Source organism: Cucumis sativus, chromosome 2 (genome assembly GCF_000004075.3).
Source record: "Cucumis sativus cultivar 9930 chromosome 2, Cucumber_9930_V3, whole genome shotgun sequence".
NCBI classification, from domain to species: domain Eukaryota; kingdom Viridiplantae; phylum Streptophyta; class Magnoliopsida; order Cucurbitales; family Cucurbitaceae; genus Cucumis; species Cucumis sativus.
In genome coordinates, this window is record NC_026656.2 from 22,032,441 (window position 1) to 22,055,560 (window position 23,120).

At 34.1% G+C, this 23,120-nt stretch overlaps 2 protein-coding genes across 5 annotated transcripts; one reads left to right on the top strand and one right to left on the bottom strand.

The window, feature by feature from the left end:
* Positions 1-30: 30 nt before the first annotated feature.
* On the bottom strand, positions 31-11,192 carry LOC101220975 (phosphoribosylaminoimidazole carboxylase, chloroplastic). Its single transcript, XM_004138779.3, has 16 exons — positions 10,517-11,192; positions 10,156-10,371; positions 9,919-10,030; positions 9,413-9,475; positions 9,167-9,305; positions 8,758-8,813; positions 7,807-7,880; positions 4,464-4,611; positions 4,208-4,381; positions 3,338-3,425; positions 3,137-3,247; positions 2,317-2,414; positions 1,763-1,880; positions 1,409-1,503; positions 663-769; positions 31-579 (listed from the first exon to the last, which is right to left on the bottom strand). The coding sequence occupies exons 1-16, from the start codon at positions 10,756-10,758 to the stop codon at positions 495-497; spliced, it is 1,926 nt and encodes a 641-aa protein (XP_004138827.2). The 5' UTR covers positions 10,759-11,192; the 3' UTR covers positions 31-494.
* Positions 11,193-12,140: 948 nt separating this feature from the next.
* On the top strand, positions 12,141-22,653 carry LOC101220741 (protein PARTING DANCERS). Of its 4 annotated transcripts, none has more exons than XM_004138778.3 (8): positions 12,141-12,292; positions 13,237-13,358; positions 13,445-13,533; positions 13,611-13,706; positions 13,807-13,901; positions 13,971-14,011; positions 14,124-14,207; positions 15,342-19,239. In XM_004138778.3, the coding sequence occupies exons 1-8, from the start codon at positions 12,226-12,228 to the stop codon at positions 15,489-15,491; spliced, it is 744 nt and encodes a 247-aa protein (XP_004138826.1). In that variant the 5' UTR covers positions 12,141-12,225; the 3' UTR covers positions 15,492-19,239. The 4 variants fall into 4 exon arrangements, with proteins under 4 accessions (XP_004138826.1, XP_031737263.1, XP_031737262.1 ...); XM_031881403.1 differs by having other exon boundaries at positions 15,369-19,239; XM_031881401.1 differs by lacking the exons at positions 12,141-12,292; positions 13,237-13,358; positions 13,445-13,533; positions 13,611-13,706 and adding exons at positions 20,519-20,695; positions 20,789-20,959; positions 21,070-21,249; positions 22,192-22,653 and having other exon boundaries at positions 13,838-13,901; positions 13,971-14,207; positions 15,342-20,391.
* The last annotated feature ends 467 nt before the right edge of the window (positions 22,654-23,120 follow it).

A 23,120-nucleotide genomic window follows, 5' to 3' on the forward strand; every position in this document is an offset into this window, starting at 1 on the left:
CTGGAAAGTAGGCAGAGGAAGAGATTAAAATAGCAAGGTTCCAATTGAATCATTTATGATTTTGTAAGAACTCCAACTGATGTTTGTCATATTGGAGCACATTTTACATTTTGACATGAAAACCAAGTCAATATGAAAAATTATGAGTTCAATGGAGGTGACGGTTCTCATTTGTTAAACAATGAAGCATAGGCCAAATACCAACAGCCGAAACGGCGTTACCTAAAATGCTTATTCAAAGGTTAAATAGTGCAAAATTGTGGACTAAGAAAGCACATAGCTCTCCAGCACAGTTGAAAACAGACAATTCCAGTAGTTGCCAGTACCAAATAAAATGGACAATCGGAGAAACCTTCCTGCTGCTTCACAGAATGTGTGGGTCACGAGATCTTGTGAACTAACTCTGCATCCACGTGGAGATTCAAAATAAAAATGCCAAAGTGGAGTTACTTTGCTCTCTTGACTTGACTCATGGTTTTTGGTAGTGGACTGATTCACTGCAAATCCCAACCATCCCTTTCTAACTTTTCTGCCTTGCTCAATACATTTTTCTTGGTGTCTTCTTGAAATTGGCTCATCCTGCAAATCAACAGTGCCATGTCACATTAGTGGTTTTTGGGTAAGGGATTGACTGTATATTTGTAAGCAAATAAATGCAGTACCTTGAGAGTAGATCTGCATCTGCCACCCCCAACATCCTCACTGCCAACAAACCTGCATTGGTTGCATTGTTGATTGCAACAGTAGCAACCGGAACTCCCCTCGGCATCTGAACGAGCAGCCCTCACAACAATCATAAATGGGAACCAAGAATTTGGGCAAACAATTGCCAAAAGCAAGTAATGGTGTTATTACATAGAGCATATATTAGAACTCAACTAAGAAATCAATGGTCATGCTTTAAATCGTAACCATCACACTTGAATGCTTAACAGTCATTAGGAAGATACTTCTATCAAGTATAATCCTATTTTCCATCCAACATATGCAAGTTAGATAAATCTGCCATCTTCTGCCAAAATTTACAAAGATTAATGCTACAAAGCTGATATATTTTCTTATACTAGAACTCAAGTCTCATTCAAGAAAGACGTTACGGGCCAACTTCTAAAAGCAGAACAAATGAAGAAGAAATGTTAAATCACAAATCACATAAACTAATGGGGCATTTCTTAAAATAACAAAATATTGAAACTATTTGCAAAATATAGAAAAATTCACCAAAAATCTCTATAGTCTATATAAGTTTTTTTTGCTATATTTTGTAAATAGTTTCAATATTTTGCTACCCATAACAATTCCCCTTAAATGATCTTAAGAAATGCACCAAAGTTTGTTTATATGCCATAAATTTGTTTTAATCAAAACAGTGGAAAAAGAAAATTATTTCGAGACCCAAGCACAGTACCTGCACAATTGACAGAAGAGAATCAAGTCCATCCAAAGTTGAAGCACGCACAGGGACGCCAATAACAGGCAATGGTGTAAGAGAGGCAACCATACCTGTAACTCAAGCTACCATTCACTAGTGAGAAACTACGTATTTTTTTAGAAAATAAATAAAGCCCACAACCTTTTTTGTTTATCAGATTTCACATGTAGAACTATCCCAGGAATTTGTAACATGCAATAGCCAGTGACCCAAGTAATTCCAAACTCAAGACTGCATAATCAGCAATTTTGTCCATTTAACCAGCCCTTTAGAATGACATATTTTGTTCTATCCAAACATTATATACTACGAAACATTTAAGTAACTAGCCTGGTAAATGGGCTGCACCACCAGCACCAGCAATGATAACTTGTATCCCTCTCTCCTGAGCAGATGACGCATAAGAAAACATCCAGTGGGGGGTCCGATGTGCAGAAACTATCTTTATCTGCATATTTTTAGAGAAAAAAAAATTGTAGTTAGACATTATATACACACACATACCATGTTACCTAAAGAAAATGTCAAATTATTATTTTGATCCTTGCACTGTTAATTGCATTTCATGTTAGTTTGTATATCATCTTAATGAAAACTATATGTATTGTTAGAAATAGTGCGGTTGGGTCATGTTGAAAGCTCAAGAGTAGTTGAGATTTACTTTGCCCTAATTTTTTTATTATTTTAATTATTCTCGTGTTGCCTATAAATATTTCTCCCTTTGTACCTTTATTATTATAAGAAATTTATAAGAAATATCAGCATCGTGGTTTTTCTCCATATACTAGGGTTTCTATGTAAATTTGTGTTTATTCTACATGTCTACTTTCAATATATATCAAGGACATAATAGACAACATCAATCATCAAATATAAAAGTTAACCTCGTAAGGTACACCAAACGTATCAAGGACCTTTGCAGCATCTCTCATTACAGGAAAATCTGAATCAGAGCCCATTATGATTCCAACCCGATGCTCAACTGTGCCGTGTATTTTTTTAATAAGAAACAAAATGATCAAATAAAGAAATATCAAACTTGCATTCTTCTTATACATGTAAGCAACTTCAATGATACCTATTTATCAATACTTATGCTAAACAACTTGCTTTAGGAATTGAAAAGACGTTTTCCTTAAAAATTGAAAAATACAAAAGTTATTCACACATATTGATAGAAACAACAATTTTCATTGAGAAAAAATGAAAGGACACAAGGAGAACCAGCAAACTCAACCCCAAAAAAATTATAAGGGTGGAGATAAAATTACTAAAGCTTTCATAAAATATCTTAAACAAGTGATGGTTTCTTTCTTTTGCTTTTCTTTATTTATCTTTTTCTTTCTTCTCTTTTTTAAGTAAATAATAGTAATTGGTCTAGCATTAGAACTGCTCCTTAGAGAACATAGTTCGATTAATACAACAGTTAAAAGATTCAAATTAAAAAAAAAAAAAAAAAAAAGAGAAGAAGAAACCTAGCAGCAAACTACAGTGTTTATCATCCATAGGTTGTTAGATTTTGAGCCTTAAGAAAACTCTGCACTGGAAATTCTAAATAAAAATATTAAAAGACAGGCTATACATGTCATTATATCAATGAAAGTAAAATAAGAAAAGTTAGGTAGTATATGAACCCATGTCCAAATACAGTATTCTTTTGAGATAAAGCACTAAAATATGAAAGCAACACACAGGGAGGCTTACCTACTGGCTTTTCAGAAGCTTCATCAAGCATTGATGCTAATAAATTCTCAACAACGCTCATAAAACGACCAACAATCGTGATGTGACCCATCTTTCTTTGCCTTCTCATTTCTGGTTCAGTGTAAAGGGAACGAACCCCTTTAAATGTTAAGTTTGCAATCAAGTGGGTGAAAATGTAAAGAGAAAAAACTGAAGCCTAACCCGGTTTATTATACCAATGAACAAAAGCTCCAGAAATACTCAATGCCCTTTGCATCAGTTGATGGGCAATATAAAAACCAGGTTCCCCCTGAAAGAAACAGCAACAGCAACAGAACAACTATCAGAAGTTTTGTAATTACAAGTTAGAACTACCACGTGCATATTCAAAACTCAAAATTATTCTATTATGAAGTTTTATCTGATGCTCTCCCTTTAATATTGGTAAAGCATTGTTCTCCTAATTATGGTTGATTAACCATTGGTGTCCTCAAGTAGGAATGTGACACATCAGGAATGACCTTTAAATATCCCAGGCTCGTCCAGGATATGTTCAGTGGTATTGAAACTTATAGGCAGAATTTAAGTCACTTGAGTACTTGGTCTCTATTCTTAAGCAGCACATACAGATTTCCATTTTCCATCATTGGTAAATCATTCGCATGGCAAATATTAGCGATATTGAGGATGCCAAGTCACACTGTATACCAATGAATTTTCCTTTCTTCTATTTTGACTAATATGCTGCATAGATTTAAGAGAATTCTTTAAATCTCCTCCTCCACACTTGAATCTTTCAAGGATGGCTCTTCCAAGAGAGTTAGACCAGACACATCACCACACATATGTCCAAAGTAATCCAACTATTTTACTCAAGATAAAAAAATCAGATCTGCAAATTTATCTGAGCAGAGATACAAATCAATCATTAAAAAGAAAAGAGGCATGAAAAAATAAATAGATGAAGAGAAATAAAACAGCATCACCTAAAATGCTTTTTTTTCCTCTTCCTTTTTTAAAAATAGGAAACAGAGCTTCTATCAAAAAGAAAAGCTCACAAAGCAAAAAGAAGATGATGTATCCTTAATTTACCTCATCTTCACCTAGAATATTGCACATAATAGCAGCTGGGGTCATCATTGATGGATCTCCAAGGGAAAGTCCAAGTACAGCCCGCAAATGCTGCTCAAATTGAGAGGTCTTGCAAGACTCAATTGTGTGATGACCACTATTATGAGGTCTAGGAGCCACTTCATTCAGTAAAATCTGTTGAAGGTAAAAAGAGATAAGTAGAACATTAGTCCCGAGTCCAAACAACTCCACAGCATATTAACATTGATGATACAACCTGACCATCTTCTGTTAGAAACAACTCCACAGCAAAAATGCCAGCACCTTCAAGAGAGTTGACGGCTTTGTATGCAACATCCATTGCAAGTTTCTTGATCTCCCATGACACACTAGCCGGAGCTTTGACAATGTGACAAATATTTTGCCTACAGGGATAAGTTCTCTTATTTGATGTCTAAGAAATAATTATTTATGGAGAAAGGGGAAAAAATTAAAAAAGAATACAAATGATCTACAAAACAACAGCCAACTTATGTAAAACAACAGCCAAGCTATAAGATCAGTGCAATTACATCTCACAATTTCCCTTTTATAAGAAAAAATTTCTTTCATAAATTAAATGAGCCTAAGGAACCAAGAGAACCAAAGCATTGCTCCAATTGGTAAACAATCAAAGAAAGCTAATACGTACAAAATGCTTATACACAACCTAAAAGGAGACAAAACATATGGTCCCAAAAAGTTAAGATCTGTCCAGTGCTTTTAAATGCCCAAGGCGCGCCTGGGCTCTAGGCACGATGGCTCTCTGGAGCCTAATGGCGCGCCTAGGTGTAGGGTTTTTTTTAGTGAGGCGTACTACATATAGAAATACTACATTAAACTTGATTCTTCTAGTTAATAAATAAGGAAAACTCTTAATTATTACTATTTTAAAAAAAAAAATGAAAAAGCTCTAAAGTCCATAGCTTTAAGCCTTGGGGCTTCACAAAAGGTGTGCGCCTTATTTTGTGAGCCTCGCCTTGCACTAGACTTGCTGATATGAACCAAGAAATCAAAATTGAATCAAATAAACTCAAAAAGTTGCAACGCTTGAAGTTTCAGAAGTTATTTGGACACCCAAAAGTCATAATTTAAATTCATTCACATATTTAAGGAATTATGTCTTTATTTGATATTGTGTTTTCATTTATTATAGTAGTTGAAAGGACATAAGATTAAATGTTGTGTCCTTTCATTTAATATTTTCAATTAGTATAAATAGGGTTGTAATTTCCACGTCTGAAAGAAGTATTTGGATGAATGAAATTTGAAACTTTTAAAATGTAGAATTTTGCTCATGTGTGTTCTTGTGATAGAATGCATAAATATTTGGAGCAATCAAGTGAGAATTGATCTGTCTTGCTTGTGGAGTGCTTTGAAGATGAAGGGTTGGTAAGAGTTTCTAACTTTGTCCAATCCTTGGTTTACTAGATCACCTAAGTAACTTGAATCTAGCTTATCTTAGGGATTGAAATTAAATTGATTTTTGGGATGTTAAGGTTGAATTCTTTGGGTCTTGTTTAACATGGTTATTAGATCCAATGCCCCAGGGTTTCATATCACTTGCGCTTTGAGCCTAGATGCGCACCCAAGAGGGCTTTTTAAAACACTGGACTTATCTTTCAACATTTTCAAGAGTTTTATTTCTTTCCAGCCAAAAGTCCCACACAATACCACCCGGTCCACCACACTGTAACAAGAAGCTTTAGCTTTGGAATTAAGCTAGGGGCCATAGCAACATATCACATAGAAACTATTCATGGAGGTCAAAAAGGTATTGTGTTGATCAAAGACACTGAAAAGACCCTTCTACAACTTGAAAATCAAAATCTTATGGCCCACTGTTTCTTCATTCATCCTGCTGACTAGAGCACATCAGTAGACCTAGAAATCTGATCAGCATCTTCAAGCCAAGTAATGTCGAACTCCTAAGGGAATTTTTCACCTTTTTATAGTATTATCTATTCCAAATGGATCTACAAGGTATCAAGGATGAGAGCTTTATCATCAATAGTACTAAGAAATTGATGAGGGCGCTAAGGGGGTGTCAACCTAGTTGAGATGCCTGGATGTGCTCCTGATCCTTAGATTCTTTATGCTCTTGTATGATCTTGTACTTTGAGCTCCTGTATCTCTTTATTTATTTTTATTATTAATAAAGAGTTGTTTCTTCTAAAAAAATTAGAAAAGAGAAAGTTAGTAGAACATGAGCATGATTGTCTATTCTACGAACAAGATCCATTTTTTATATTTGTGAGTGTTCGGGCCAGCTTACGTGCACCTCGACTAATTTCACAGAACAACCCGCTTGACTCTGAAACTCGTAGAAAATTAAGTCCTAGGTAGGTGGCCGCCATGGATTGAACCCATGACCTCTTAGTTAGTTATTGAGACTATGTCTCCCTTTTTACTACTAGGTCAAACCATGATGGTTTCTACAAACAAGATCCATTAAGATTCACAATCTTCAAAATTTCTAAAATGCTCCAAAAGATGAAAAGGCATCCACACAATCAGCCACCGAAACATCTTTGTCTAGGCAATGTCTCAAACAACCCAAGACCAGTAAGCAAGCAAGAGTTAAAAGAACTTTTCATCGCCTTGCTAAAGACCTAGGGGGTTTCTTTCAAGACTCGACTGGTAAGATCTTTTCCCATTATCCATTGAAACAAACAAGGATGAAAACTCCCAACCTCAGATCAAAAGGAAGAGTCGTAGACCCCAGCTACTCAAACAAAATAAAAATCCTTAATGGTAGTTCCCAATGAAAGAGGTTAGAAAGTGGATTTCCCCTTCTGCCCCTCCTAACATATGCATTTACTACAGGGACCTCACAGACTGATTATCTCTCAACATAGCATGTTTATTTATATCCTCCAACTTATGAATGCAAACAACTGTCTTTCCTTCATTTAGTAGACCTAGGACAAGTAGTTCTAAACTTACGGTTCATCTTGACTTTGAATCTTTTACGAGGTGTTTAGAGTAAGAAGTGAGTTATTATAGTCATTGGTTATTGTAGATGAGTTATAATAGTTTGTGTTTGGGGTGTAGATTATTTTAGTCTGGGTTATAACAGTATATGTTTGTGGTGTAGATTGTTTTTGTTTGAAAAAAAATAGTAAACATTATAGCAAAGAATAAAAATGTGATGAATGTTAAATAGTAAAAAAAACTGTAGCAAATAGTAAATACCATAGAAAATGGGAGACTTTGAAATAATGTTTACTATAGTTAATTGGAGATTTTTAAATAATATTTATTGTAGCTGGAGGTGGTTATTATAGTCTTGCATAATCCTCGTCCCAAATAGCCCCTTAGGTTCTATCAAGACAAAATCCTTTACATAATCCTCCTAAAAACAAAGAGAGAGAAACAAAGATAGGTACCAAATAACAAGTTAGACGTTAACATACCCGTTTCATGATGGATTATTTGCAAAGATTTGCGTACGAATATATGATCAATGGAATTTACAATACAACTCGTAAATTTTACTTCTTTCAAAGTTTGCAGGGAGAAGTGGAAGTTGGCAAGAACGAATTGGGAATAACATATAAAAATTGTATTCTTCAACTTACTTATGAATAGTTTCAACAACAGGATAGCATGCCATGGAGTTGTCTCTACCTCTTGCAATAACAACTGACAGTTCCTATCATACAAAAGGAAAGCAAAGATCAGATATCAGAGTGAACAAAGATATGCAAACAGAAACTTCATATGGTTAAGTCCAGGACTTCATATGCAAATTAATCTGCAGATTCTGCACCATTTATCATTTATCAAACGTTCACATATTCTTACACAATAAAGAAAACAAAAAGAATCCTAGATAGTATTTTTAACGGCTCTCTCTTGGTCATACTTCTTTCAACAACTATAGCTTAATTGTTTTATTATGAATAACCAAACTTTCATAGGGAAAATTAAATAAGACAAGCGCATTTAGAAAAAATCAGGGAGGAAGGGAGAGAGAGAGAACCCTCCAATCAAACAACAAAACTATGCAAACAATTAAATAATGTTTCGTAAATTGTAATCTTACCCACAAAGAGACATGAGACACAGAGAGGCACCAAACATCAAAAGGAGAAAGGTCCTCTCTAAAGATTCTATTATTCCCCTCTCCAAAGACTCAACAAAAAAGCACACATTCCCAACTGCCATAAAAACTTTCTATTCTCCCTAACGGGAGGATGAACAAGGAGTTCCTCAACCATCTCTCTACAGCGACGTTGTCAAGCCAAACAAAACCAAAGTCATCAAAGAAGCAAGTCCATGTGGAAGTTAACGGGAAGAAGCCTTCACATATAAACTTCCCTTTCTTCTCTAACTATAGCTTAAATGTTCATTAAGCTAACTGGAAGAGCTTTGTGTAAGCTTCTTTGGATGGGACTTGGTTTTACTCCTTTTGAAATTGATTGGTTTCTTATAAAAAGAAAAGAAAACCAAAAAGCCATATATAAGAAGATAAAAGCAATGAGGGTGAGATGAATGATCAACGAGGTAAACAGCATGCCAGAACTAACCTTCACAAAAGGTGCCCACTTCTCAACATATAAGCCACGCTCAAATCCACCTAGAGCTGGACATATTGACAAGTGCATAAAGAATAAGGAACGGTAACAAAGATATCAAACAAAATTATAGAAAAATTTAAACCCCAGGTGATACGAAGAAGTAAAAGAAACGAATATACGGAAGAATATGAAGGCATACAACAAGCCAAGCCCACAAAAGGATGCCTCGAGGGAAAAGACTCCAGTTATACAAAATAGTGTCCAAAGAGTAAATCCAAAAGATCTTCAAAATCGAAGCTCAAAAAGAAACACGATATTTCAGACTATCATATTGCATACCATTAATAGTATATCGGGCTATCAAAATTTTAAAAGTACTTGAAATAAAGCATCAAATTACATATTAGATATATCTCACCAGAAATGGCAGAAGAAAGCTCCTCCACACTTTTCGCAACAGCATTTCCACGTCCATCATAAGCTAATCTTTTACTCTTGATCATGAGAGGATAACCAAATATAACACCTGCTTTCTTTGCATCTTCAAGATCGTCGATCTGTAAAAGAAAACATTAATGGTCAGTGAGTTATCTGCTACAGTTAAACGCAAATAAGGGCAAGAATATAAACACCAATCAGGAGAAGTTCATGCAGAGAACATAACCTGCACGAACTCGGGCAATGGAATTCCATGCTGAGAAAAATGAACTTTTTGGAGATATTTGTCCTGTAACATAATAAATGATAAAATGATCAGAAATAATAAACAAAAATAGTAGACAGTTAATTTCAATCTTTGAGCACCGTAACAACAGATGTCAGAGAGTTTAATCTTCTATAGCAGATTGCAGGGACAATGCGGTATGCATATAACAAATACATTGCTCATTTTGACAGATATCAACCTGCACGGAGAAAGAGGGAAGAGACTAATACTGCAAGAAATATGAGATGTAATCACGATAACAGCGTTATAGACAAACTCCTGGTTTGAAGCTTCTTTGAAGTTGTATGTATTAAGCATTTATCTACTTCCATCATAGAGGCAGCCATCATCCATCAGGTTCCCGTAATAAAAGATTGACTGAAAATCTTAGAACTGAAAACTAACTTTTGAACTTAAATAGAGATGGGTTTCAAAACCAGATGTATACATGAAGAAACACAGACCTGAATAATACGGATGGTAGATGCTCTAGGTTGACAATCAATCCCTTGTTGCTCGAGAATCTCTAGCGTGGCCACATCAACGTGTTCAATTTCAACTGTTAATACGTCACATCTGACAACCATGAACGGAACTTACTGTTACCACCATAAGCATTCAAGGGAGGAAAATGCATGAAGACAAAACAATGCCAGAGAAAGAATATTATGACATGAAGGAGGTGAGTATAAAAAATATACCTCTTAGCAAATTCTTGAACAGTACGACTGTCATCAAAGTTACCAACCATGTGATAGTAAGCTAACGAACTAGCTGGACAGTTTACAAGTGGATCGAGAATTGAGATTTTGATGGACAGTTTGGAGGCTGCTTGACATAGCATACGACCCAACTGGCCCCCTCCTAGTACACCAACAATTTTTTCAGAAACTCCATGAACAGCAATTTCATCTTTCCTGCAAGTTAATATCATAGAAGAGATTCTAATCAAAATCCATTCCATTCCCATGTTTCAAAAATAAATCGGGTGAAGAAAATACATTGTAAACACATCCCAGGTAGAAAATGTAATCTAAAAGGTGAAGTAAATTGAAAACAAACCGAGGAAGTGTCTCAGTAGAATGAAGTGATGCGGAGCAGTGTAGAGCCGGATTCTTGCGCGGTGGTTGATGGGCCATTTTTAGCAGTGAAGGGAAACTATAACATGGGATGATGTTTGAATCAACAAACCAACTTATATTTTGAATTTTTCGCGAAGATAGAGAGTGTGTAGGAATAATATCCGAAACTAATGCATAATTTAGACGGCTAGGTGAAGCCACCGAGGAGCTTGATAGTAGCATATCAAGCCTTCAATAATTGCAACAAAAAAAAAAAAAACCTCTCCTCAGCGACAATGCCCGGCAATCAAAAGACCTTGAAACCACCTGACAAGGAAGCTAGTGAATTAAGCAGAGAGGAAGAAGAAACAGAATTTGGAGCAAAGAGTTCCGAACTGAGCAAAAAACTCAATCGGTAACGAGTAGAAATGGGAGTTGACAGAGAAAAACGAGGAAAGCTCGGATGATTTTACTACAGCAAAGGCAGACTAGAGGAATGAAGAAGAATCGGAAAAACCACCGAATTCGGAAAGTTCGAGTCTTGGGCGGCGCGGCGGCCGAAAGGGACGAACAAATTGGCGGGGATTGTTTGCAAATGCTTTGGCCGGACAGTCCACTAGAGGATACCTCCTCTAGTCCTCTCTTTATTCTCTTAATATGGAAGTTCTTCTAAAAGGGGGAAATTAGAACAATCTTACTTTAGACTTTGAGTTTCTTTTAAATGAAATTTTTGTTTGTTTGTTTCAATTTAAAATTTTGACGTCAACCACTTCAAATAAAAATAAGTCATTTTAAAATTAACTCTTTAAACTCAAGCATAATTACAAATTTACTAATTATATTAAAAAACAACTAGATTCAAAATAATTAAATACATGCTAACATTTTAAAAGATGACAAACATTTTAAAAGATTTGCAAGTATAGCAAAATTTATCAAATTTCATAAATGATATAAGTTTATCATCCATAAACTATGTTGTAAATATTGGTCTATCAGTAATAGACTATACAAATCTAATTATCAGTCATAGATAATACAAGTCTAATCAAAGATAATTTTACTATATTTACAATTTATTTTAATTGTTCTTATATTTTTAATTATTATTTTTCAAAATCGTCTATTACTTACCATTACCTTTGAATTGAGGGTAGTTATAAATTTAACAATTAAATTCAAATTAATGAAGTATATAGCACAATTTTAAAAAATTTGTAAATATAGCCAAAATTTTCAAATTCTATCAATGATATAAGTCTATCACTGATGGACCATATTGCAAATATTGGTCTATCACTGATATAACATATGAAGTCTATCAGCGATACAAGTCTTATCGGTGATAGTTTTGCTATATTTGCAATTTTTTTAAAATATTGCTATATCATTCATTATTATTGCTAAAATAGTCATCAATTGCAATTTCCCTTGAATTTATAGCAAGAGCCCAGGAGCGGAGAAAAACGTCCAAGTTCGGGATTCGGAATGGGCTTAGATGTAGGCTTGAGATTGGGCCTAGGTACGGGCTTTGAAATGGACTTAGGTAGGCGTAGTACTGTTACAATAACTATAATTATAAGCTCATACTGAAAATTCGGTTCTAATATCATTCCCATTTTCGCGCGCCATTTCTCTCGGCTCCCTCTGCCTATCTTCCCTTTTCTCTCCCGTCTCTGTGAAATTTGCTGTTACTACTTAGAATTGGCTATGGCGAATTCTTCACAGAGAGATGCTGATCAAATGGTTGGAAATCAAGTGAAAGCTAAAAATGACGGTATATTGTTCTTAGCTATCTTATTTGTTTGAGTTTTGTGTTATTTTTTAGAAAGTCGAATATGTCTTGATCGGATGCAGATGCTGGGCTCATGAATTCATTTTACGTCAGAAGATCATTATAGTATTTCATAAATTAGAAATTAATTCTGAACTCTAATGGTTGCTTTAAGCACGGGGATGCGATATCGTTTGATAATCACACATAGGAAATATGCATTGCGGTGTCCGCATAAACGATTTTAGAGAAGCAAGCGTATTGCAAGTGAAAGTTAGTTCACTTTTTTCAATTGTCACTGTTGCTTGATCTTACTTCGCTTGTTTGTAGTTTCTGCAAATCCAATGATGCTAAACGAGGAAAATTATAGTTGTCTGTGCTGATTCTTTATGCGAGAAAAAAGATATTTCTTCTCCAGAATGTAAATTATCTGTGATTTAAAACTCCTTAGAAAAATTGTTAGGAAGCGTTTACGTTCTTGATGTAAATATTTTAAGCCCGAAAAGAAGAAACCATACAACTCTTATCGTCTTAACTCTTGATCCGAGTTGCATTATCACAAGAACACTCATGATTTAATGCATTTCTTTCATTAGACGTTAGACAATTTTCTGGAAATCGCATCACATAGCAAAATCTGTTTGAGTTTTCTATCCATTTTAGATCTTTGCTTTGCGTCCCACCTCTTCCTATTCCTTTTTCTATTTTCAAATTGACGAAATAATTTAAAAGAAGATCATCCTGATGATTAGGTAATTTGTATTATCTCATTAATGGTTGTATAAAAGTGGACTTGGTCTTATCATATCAAATCTCTCTATGCATTGCTTGCACGCAAAATGAATTTATACACGTAGAACATGTTAACCAAAATTCTTGCATGTACATGTTTTAAAAATCTGAGCAAGCTCTAGAATGGGCGTCATCTGTTTGTTTTGCAAATGCAGGTGGTGGGGTCTGTTTGATGAGCAATGTATGGAGAGATGAGCAGCATCCATCCTTCATAAATTTCATATCAAATTTCCTTTGCTCAAACTCATTTCGCCTCAATTTTGTTCCAATTGCCCCAGTAATTTTTTTTTCTTTCACTTTTTCTGTATGTAAATTTCATTGACACCTTCTTTACGGTGTACTCATACCAATCACTTGTCTTAGGACTTGATATTCAATTGTGGTGGTTTATCAGTGGCTTTTGCTTTCCTGACAAGTTGGGAGTGCAGTAATACGTCGTCAATCTTTAGCAGGTAGCTTTGTTGTTTATGGCTTTTCTTTTTTGCTGGTTTTCCCTTTAGTTTTGTTCGATTCAGTCCGATCTTGACAGAGTTCAAAAGTTGAAGAAGCAATTTGCAAATTTGTATGTTGTTGTTGTCCTTCCAACCAAGGAGCAAAATGATTCATTTGTTCAATCTTACTTCAGGTAATTAGAGTCTGGTATCTTGAATGATTCCCTGCTTTATCTTTAATATATCTTTTTTAGAGAACTTACGTTTCTTTCCTTCCCCCTAAATCTCGTGAAGAAATGGGATGGAGATTGGTAAGCCACCATTTGTAGCTGTTCAGGATATTGAGATGGGGTTTGAGAAGATTGTAAAGATAGCACACTCTCGCGGAGGTAGTAACCATTTTAATTTTGGGTTGAATACTTTCCTCAACCATCTTCAATAACTATATCAAATTGCAGCATGCAAGCAGCAAGATATCATATCAAAACTGAGGACTGAGGTCGGTGTAGATTATATTCTACTTGAATTAGTAAAGACAATTCAATATCTAGTGCTCATGTTTTTTTACATGAGTTTTAATCACGTCTCCCTCTTTGGGGATCTTGTTGAAGAGGAAGAGATCAGTACAAGTCATGGATGCTTTTCGAAGGGTCATGTCTTCTGTACCAGGCCTTGATGATCATGATGCAAATTCGGTAAGTTAACCGGCTCGCATTCTTCATTTTCTGCTTATTTGTTCCTATCACTAGACATAGGTTTAGTTGGAAAAAACAGGGAGTTTTCTTAGTGGGAGCTCACGCATCATAGTACAACTCTTCCCTCAATATATATATATGAGTCCGGGAGAAGAGAAAAAGATCAAACAGGTCAACTAAAAAGTAACCAACTACGTACGGATACACCAAGTAACAGGTATTCATGCATATTTTGAAAATTCAAACGTGTTTTTAAAACGAGGTAATAACCTTTTACGTCCATATACCAACAGAATGGGTATTATTTTAAACTTGTTTTTAGTTTATGGGTATTATTGAAAGTTCAAATAAAGTACCAATTTTCACAATGGTATATTTTAATCTTTTTTCAAGTTTAAGGATATTATTAATTTTTTAAAAAAATTAGAGATATTTGTTAGGATATTATTAATTTTTAAAAAAAATTAGAGATATTTTTTAAACAAAGTACAAAGTTCATGGATATTTTCATATTTTAGCCTTACTTGAAACGGGAGGACAATGATTTTTTCTTTTTCACATCCATTAGTATTTTGGTCAACTTACATGCATCTTGACTAATCTCACGTAATAATCTGTCTAACTCTAGAACATTTTGGTATCAAGAAGAAAAACTGTAGGATATTAAATCTTAGGTAGGTGAGCACCATGGAATTCATGACCCCTTAGCCCTTTGCCATTTGCCATCTTTTTATGTTTAGATTGTCACTAGGCTAATTCATGATGTTGGAAGGACAATGACTTAAAACAATGCCACTGTCAACCTGTTTGTTCTAAGTCACAACCATAAAATGACAAGTCTTAATTTTCATCCAACTTTCTAGCAGAATTTTCATAGAAGATTCAAAGGCTAGTTTTGCTTATGTGATAAATGATAATCATATTCGCCATAAGTTCAACTAGATCGTAGGAAAGGGCTAAGAGATGGAAAATGACAATCATATTTTCTATAAGGTCACTAGATTGTAGCAAAGGGCTAAGAGATGAAAATATCTGGTCTTTTTAGTCAAACACGTGATGGTGCCAAATAGGAGGAAATATGATTTTTTTTTTTGTGGATGTAAGCTTTTTTATTTGAACATCTCTACTATTCAGCTAAATCAAGCTATTGGTTCAATTGAGGCAATCGCCAAAGCATCGAAGGAGTACATTTTGGAGAACACAGATCTGTCAGTGGAGAAGGCAGAGAGAATTAGGAGCTTTTTCAGGGATCCAAAGTTGTACCTCAGTCCCAAAATAAATTGATATACCAGACAAGAGTTTGGAGGTGAGTTCAGTCATATTTTAACATTGCTTTTGCTGCCTACCCTCACCCTACAATTCATACGTTTGATTAAACAGGCAAGCCTAAAATTTTTAAAAAGTTTAAACAGTGGAACCTGCCAAACATTTTTACAGACACTCACCCAAAGGAAAAGCTAAGAAAAATTAGAAAAAAAAAATGGTAGAAGAAAGTTTGGGTTCGGATTCAACACATAGGAGAATGCAAGAGAAGGGAATGTGTAATAAAACTCTATAACTATAAGCAAGTGAAAATTGAACACAATAGCCGTTCCCAATGTTAAGGGATGGAGAAAGAATCCATAGCTCTTGCTGTTTCTAATATAATATACGTTGCTTAGGCTGTAAGGATGTGTACTCAAGTTCAACTGTTGACTCATTCAGATTTGAATCTATAAATATTCAAAATGCTTAGCTAGCTATTGCCTGTGCAGCCTGTCGTTTGTTTAGATTAAGTCTCATTCCATTTCCAGTACCCAAAGCCAAAGCCACTAATTGGATTTTTCTTGTAAACATGGATAGATGGAGTAAACCCATGTGATCAAATTTTGGGTTAGGTTGTATCGTGGGTAGCTATTTTTTCTTTTTAAAAATTTGTACAGAAATGATCTTATTGATCTTTTTATAAAAAAAAATAATAGTTTAACCAACCACAGTTTGACACATTCTCTTTATCCAGTAGAAAGTTCAAATTCTCATACTTCATGTTTGTATTACTAATAAACTTCTAGATATAGTGTTTTCATTGTTCAACATCTGTGACCGCAGTGATTTGGAAAAATAAAAGTTGAAACCCTACCTCTTGGTCGACCTTTAGTCATTTGAGTTATTTGTTAGGTTTCTGAAGCCATTCTGATTTGTCATTATCTTTTCTTTTGAAATAATTTTAATTTTTTTCATCCATAAATATTTTATTTTGGTTTATAATTTTTTACATGGTATACACTGATTATGAAATTTTGCATAAAATCATCTCTGAGCTATCCTTAAATTTCATTGTTTATGAATTTTACGAAACTAATTATGTTTTTAAAACTAGATGGTATGTGATTTTGAAAACTTGTTTGGGTACATATTTAATGATCAGTAGTGTTTTCGAGCTTGACTTGATTATAATAAATCAGTGTTTTATCATAATAAGTGAGATTATAATAGTGATAATTTGTGTTTGGGAAGAATATTACTTTTGTTTGGATATATGAGTTTTGTGTTTAGGTTGTAAATTATTTAATTTGAATAGTGTAGTTGTTTTTTAAATAATAAAAAATTAGTATTGGTATCTTAAATTTCATATTTTATAAATAGAAATACAAACATTTGTTTACTTGGTCCTTTTGAAAATTTCATATTTTGTAAATAGAAATAGAAATTATTTAATTGTAAAAATGGCTTAAATTTTAATATACATTATTCTTTGTCTACTTGGTTCTTTTGAAAACGTATCTATTCGTACGTGCCTAAAATTGTTATTGTTTTTTTCAATAAGGAAACAGCCATTATTTTTGGAATTATGCATCTAAACAGTATTGATACATCTCCGAGATGACCAAATGGACAAATAGTATAGTTCACCCCACAGTATATAGTGTGTTACTGGAACAAAATGGGGTGTTTAGTTCAACATCCTCTCTTGAGTTAGTGAAATTGACCAACATCAAGTTTCAATGTTGGTGAAATTGAACAAACTTTGATGATTACTTTCATACGGTCAACTTTGATGACCAACTCCGAATTCTAACAACCACCTCTGACGACCACCTTAATGTGACCAACTCCGTCGATTAATTTTGGGCTTCAATAATCACCTTTGACAAAAAACTTCGACGAAAATCAACTCAATGACCAACTTTGGACTTTGACAACCACCTCCAATGAGAAAACTCATGGCGACCACCACCTTAACACGATAAACTCTAACGACCAATTCTAAACTCTAATGACCACCTTTGACAGCAAGCTTCGACGAAAATCAACTTCGACAACCACCTTTGCACAACCAACTCTAGGCTTCGACGACAGACTCCCACAACTAACTCTAAGATTGCTATCGTGTGATCAACTTCTTGCTTTGACTACCACTTATCCATAAACTTACGAAATTCACTTTGGATTATCAACTTCGACTGACCACCTTCAACTTTTAGCTCCAACAACCACCTCCAATGTGAAACGATTAAACTCAACGACGATCACATTTGGTGGCCAACTTTGACGATCACCTTAATCAACTAACTCCAACCACCAACTTTGTTGTTCATCCCAACGAGTAAATCTAATAAAAAGAAGAAAAAAAACTTGGTTGACAAAAGTTTGTTTAAGTACAAATTTGAAATTATTGGTTTACAGTGTTTGATAGTTGTCTTTTACAGTAAACTTGATATTGTGAGATTGTTTAGTGATGGTTGGGTCATTCTTATGAACCTACTTGTTGCAAACATCCATAAGATTGGTTACTTCTTAAGCACCACACCACATGTATTCTTGGGATTTGGTTGGTATGACTAACCAACTTAATTATTTTAATGAATAGTATTTTTTGTAAACAATAAATTGAGTTTATTTTGTTAGTACAATAATTGAGAATGAGAGGATTCGAACCACAAACCTTGTGATTACTAGTACACTCGAATATCGATTAAGTTAAAAGTGAAAATCACTTGATTATATATACACACCCTATTATATATTTACTTTGTCGAATTCATTCATCAAATAAGAGAGTTTAGGAAATAATGTATACAATTGAATGGTGGAACAAAGCCTTTAGCAAAAACAAACAAAAATAACAAATAACACACAAAAAAACCCATAAATGGAAATATTTTTTGAAACATTTTCTAGGAAGAATTAGTGAAAAGTGAAGATATGATCTCTGACGATCTTCCAAATTTGGAGGATTTGAATGCAAATTTTATGAAGAAATGCATTGCCATTCGATTGGCTGCTAATTAGGATGGTGGGGGAGGATACCATTGAAAAAAACTCACAACAGAGAAGAAAAAATACAGACCAACAATAGGGGAATATTAAGAACTGACCTGACTTCTCTCTCTTTTTTCTAATTTTATTTATGAATGTTCGTGTAAGAAATGTGGTGGGTTAATTGTTAGTTCATTCAGAATTTAAAAGATATATATAAGAAATAATACAATTCATATTTCATCTAGACCAATATAGGTAGAATTGTTCAATAAAAAATTGAAACAATAATAATCATCCTAAAAACAGATTATCTAGAATTAAAAACCTACACAAGATATTTATAACTCTATATACTCCAAATGCAGACATAATAACTCACACAAAACAACCATTACATATCAACTCTCCAAACATATAAGTTCTGCATACATATAAACCTCATATAGCATATCTCAACTCAGTGCCCATCAGCTTCACAAAGGGTTAAAACAACTCTTTTAACTCCCTTTTCACAATATACTTTCCAAACTCTTATTAGCCTTCCACCCATTTCAAATGGGAGCCTCACCTGAAAATTGTTTTGAGAAATTCTGTCCCAATTTCACCATTCCCCCATGCAAATACTTAGATAAAATGATTGGTTGAATTTATTCAGTGAAGTGTATACCTAAATATGTATCTGTTTGTTTTTGGATAAATTCTATTTTAATCCACTCTTATTTTCTCACTTTGTACATAATCTTATTTGTTTCCTAAAAATATGTTTCCTTAATTTTAACAGTTCATTTTGGAAAGAAAGAAGAAGAATGTTTAGTTTTATTTGTAATAAAGTAGATTGTGTGATCCACTTTAGTTTATGTTTGTGGTTGAATGAAAAATTGATGAACCATTAAAAAAAAACAAAAGGAAATGCACATCTAAATGTGGTTACGTGGATGTATTTACGAATTAAATCCTGATTAATTAAAATGGATAGGACATATCAATGTTAAACAAAACCAAGTCAACTGAATAGAATCCCGATTTGAATGGGAAAATGGAACCTAAAAAGTAAATGAAATCAATCAAGAGATTTAAAAAGGAAAAATAGAAAAGTAGAAAAATAGTGGCTTTGAACGCTTCCACCTTCCCTTTTTAATTTGTGAATGATGATGATTATTGATTAACAACAAAGGAGCTTTCCCCTTTGATATTGAAACATTCAAAAGGCTCCCATTGATTGCTAAAATTGTGATTCACGCTTTCATTGGATTTTTCTTTTTATCAACTTCTCCTTTGAAGTTTGACCCATCAATTTTCATTTCCCCACATTTTTTCTTCCTTCTTTCTTCATTCCCATTTCCCATACTCAATCATACATACTCTCTCCTTTCCCATTTCAATTGCTTCTATTCCAATGTTGGATTTGCAAGAATTCTTATGGGCATTTTCCATTCTCTCTCTCCTTTTTTGTTCTCTTCATGGCTTATTAACCAAAGCCCTCCCCATGGCCATTTCTCTCTATTCTCCTTCTTCCCCTGCTTTTCCTCCTCCTCCCCCTCCTCCTACTCCTACTCCTATTTCTTGGCTTACCCATATGCTCCTCCGAACTCACAATAATCCCTCCCAACAAAATGCTCTGCCTCCCAACAAAACACACGAGCAACCACAAGATTACACCAACACCACCCTAATTCCGCCCAAAATGTTTATGGAAGGGGCGGATTCTTTAACAATGGCGAAGCCTCTTGGGGCTTCTAATAAGTTTAGGAAAAGACCTGCAAAGCTGGTGCTGCCGGAATATTGTCCTGGACCCGAATTTTCAAAACTCAGGAAGAAAATGGAGATTCAGGAATTCCATGTCCAAGGCAGAGATTACTGTTTGGCGACCAAGAAAGGAAGGCGAGAAACGTTGGAGGATGCTTATGGAGTTATGCTTGATATTTGCGGAGATTCCAAACAGGTAATTTTATAGTTGCAATAGTTCTTCTGACTTCTGATTCTTATAACCTGATCGAAGAATTGAAATTATTCATCATTGGTTTTACTTTGTTTGGAGAGACTGATCATAATTTCGAAATGAAAAGCAGGCTTTCTTCGCTGTAGTGGACGGACATGGCGGTCGGGATGCCGCCGATTACGTGGTGGAACATTTAGGGAAGAACATCATAAACGCTCTTGAGAAAATTGCTGGTGAGGAAGAAAAGGCAATCGAATCCGCAATTCGCAGGGGTCACAAACGCACAGACGAGGAGTTCCTTAGTCAGGTCAGGTAAACAATTGATTGAACTTTTTCACATAAATTCTAGTGCAACTGAAAATTGGATAAAAACAATTGGCCTACCGTCGATTCATTGCAGGGCGTCGGTAGTGGAGCCTGTGCGGCGAGCGTGCTGGTGAAAAACGGCGAGCTTCATGTGGCAAACGTCGGAGATTGTCGAGTAGTATTGAGCAGAAACGGGGTGGCGACGCCATTAACGAAGCAGCACCGACTGTGTCGAGAAGAAGAGCGGGTCCGGATAGAGAAGTCGGTGAGTGGAAGGAATCAAAATTGTTGATGATGATCTGATCCGTAAACAAAAAGAAAAAAAAAAAAGAAAGTTGAATTGAATTGAATTGTGTTGTCCATGTTTTGCTGCAGGGAGGGTTTGTGGAGTGCAAAAATGGAGTGTGGAGAGTTCAAGGATCGTTGGCGGTGTCGAGGGCCATTGGAGATTTGCATTTGAAAGAATGGGTGATTTCAGAGCCTGAAATTCATCGTCTTCCTCTAACTCCTGATTGCGAGTTCTTGATAATGGCGTCTGATGGACTGTGGGATAAGGTATTCTCTTTGATCACTGCTTTCTTCCTTTCTTCCTTTCTTCCTTTCTTCTTCTTCTTCACACCATTTTATTCTTTTGAATTCAAACTTCAAATAAAAGAAAGAAACTAAACGACTAATTAAAATGAGAATACGAGAAGATTTCAAGATGGAAATGACGACTTCTCCCCCACACAATATTATTCTTTTGCTTAGTCAAGAAGAAACAATCCATGCACATAATAATACTAATAAAAGAATTTTAACAAATATCACATTTTACCACTATTTATTAGCAAATTCTGTGGTGATAGTCATTGATATCAAAATAATATGCCCTATAGCAAATTTCAATTCATACTTTCTACTAAAACCAAACAAAAATCAACACTTATATATTGTTTTGGTCTTCCATCTTTATTGTGCTTAACTGCCCTTTTCTTAATCTTATTCTATTCTGCTTGATGTATATATTTATTGGTCTAAATTTTGACCCATTATTCTCTATTGTTTTACTTTTTCAATTTTAATGTAAACTTTCAAATAATATATTTTTGTTAAGAAACTGTTATATAATATTTTGTCTTAAGAATTCAATCCTTTCGAGAAAAATGGAAGTCATGAAGGAAATTGACAGAAAAAACAACATGAATTTTAAAAATAAGGAATTAAACCGAAATTGCTATCCAACTAATAAAACCATATATAATAATCTTTAACAACAGTTTTAATTCTCATAAGATAGATTTGATGGTTTAATTTGTATACAGATAGATTTGGATTATTTCCTGGCAAATAAGTAATTAAAAAAAAAACTACAATGACCATTTACAAGATAAAATAAAAAAAATATGAAAGCTTAATAATCGAAATGTAGGATAAATTAGCTTTTATTAATTTGTTTGTATAATTAATTAATTGCATTAAAAATGTTTAATTATTAAATAAATATATATATATCAGGTAAAAGATCAAGAGGCAGTGGATGAAGTAATGAGGGAAATGGGAGATGAGAAGAATAATGATGAAGGCATGAAGGCATGCAAAATGCTAATGGAAATGTCATTTAGAAGAGGAAACATGGATGATGTCACAGTCATGCTCATCCAACTTCAACCCTTCTTCATTTCCATTTAGTTTAAAGTAAATATCAAATTTAATTTAACTTATATTAAAATTAATCAACCACTTTTGAATTTATTTTGTTCTTCATGGTTTATTATTATTATTGCTGCATCACACACACTTCCCTTGGCTAACATAACAAGCCAAATACTTTCATCCCTCTGTCTACAATTTTGTAGCAACTACACATAAACACACTATTTTTTTCCCCTTTTGTTCTTTTTGGGCTGTACATAAATGAATTAAATACTGTATACTACCACACTGCCACTTCCAAATGGGTGTTTTTGTTTATTTTTATACCTTCTTTTATCAAACTATATATATATATATAGTTGAAATATAGTGGTATACAGCAGAAAAAAAATGTATATATGGCTGATTTGAATAATGGTATAAATTTTGTTGAGTTGAGTTTGAGTTGTAATCTACCATTGTTGAATTGTGTAATGTTTGTATTATTAACTTTGAAGTTATAAATTCGTTTTTTCTGAGTATACGTTGTAAAAAGAAGTTTAAGTTTAGTCTAATTGATAAAGTATCAATATCAAAATAGGCATAGTTGTTGAACGCTAATAAAAAGAAGAACAGTAAACGCTAATAATCTTCCTACCTCGATTATTGTAATAAAAAAAAAAGATATAAAGGCACTCGTAATGTTATTATCTTATTGGTTGAAGGGTTGATCAATACCATGCAATTATTTAATTAGTATAAAGGATAATTTAAAATTTGTTTAAATTTTGTGTAAAAAATATTACGAAGTT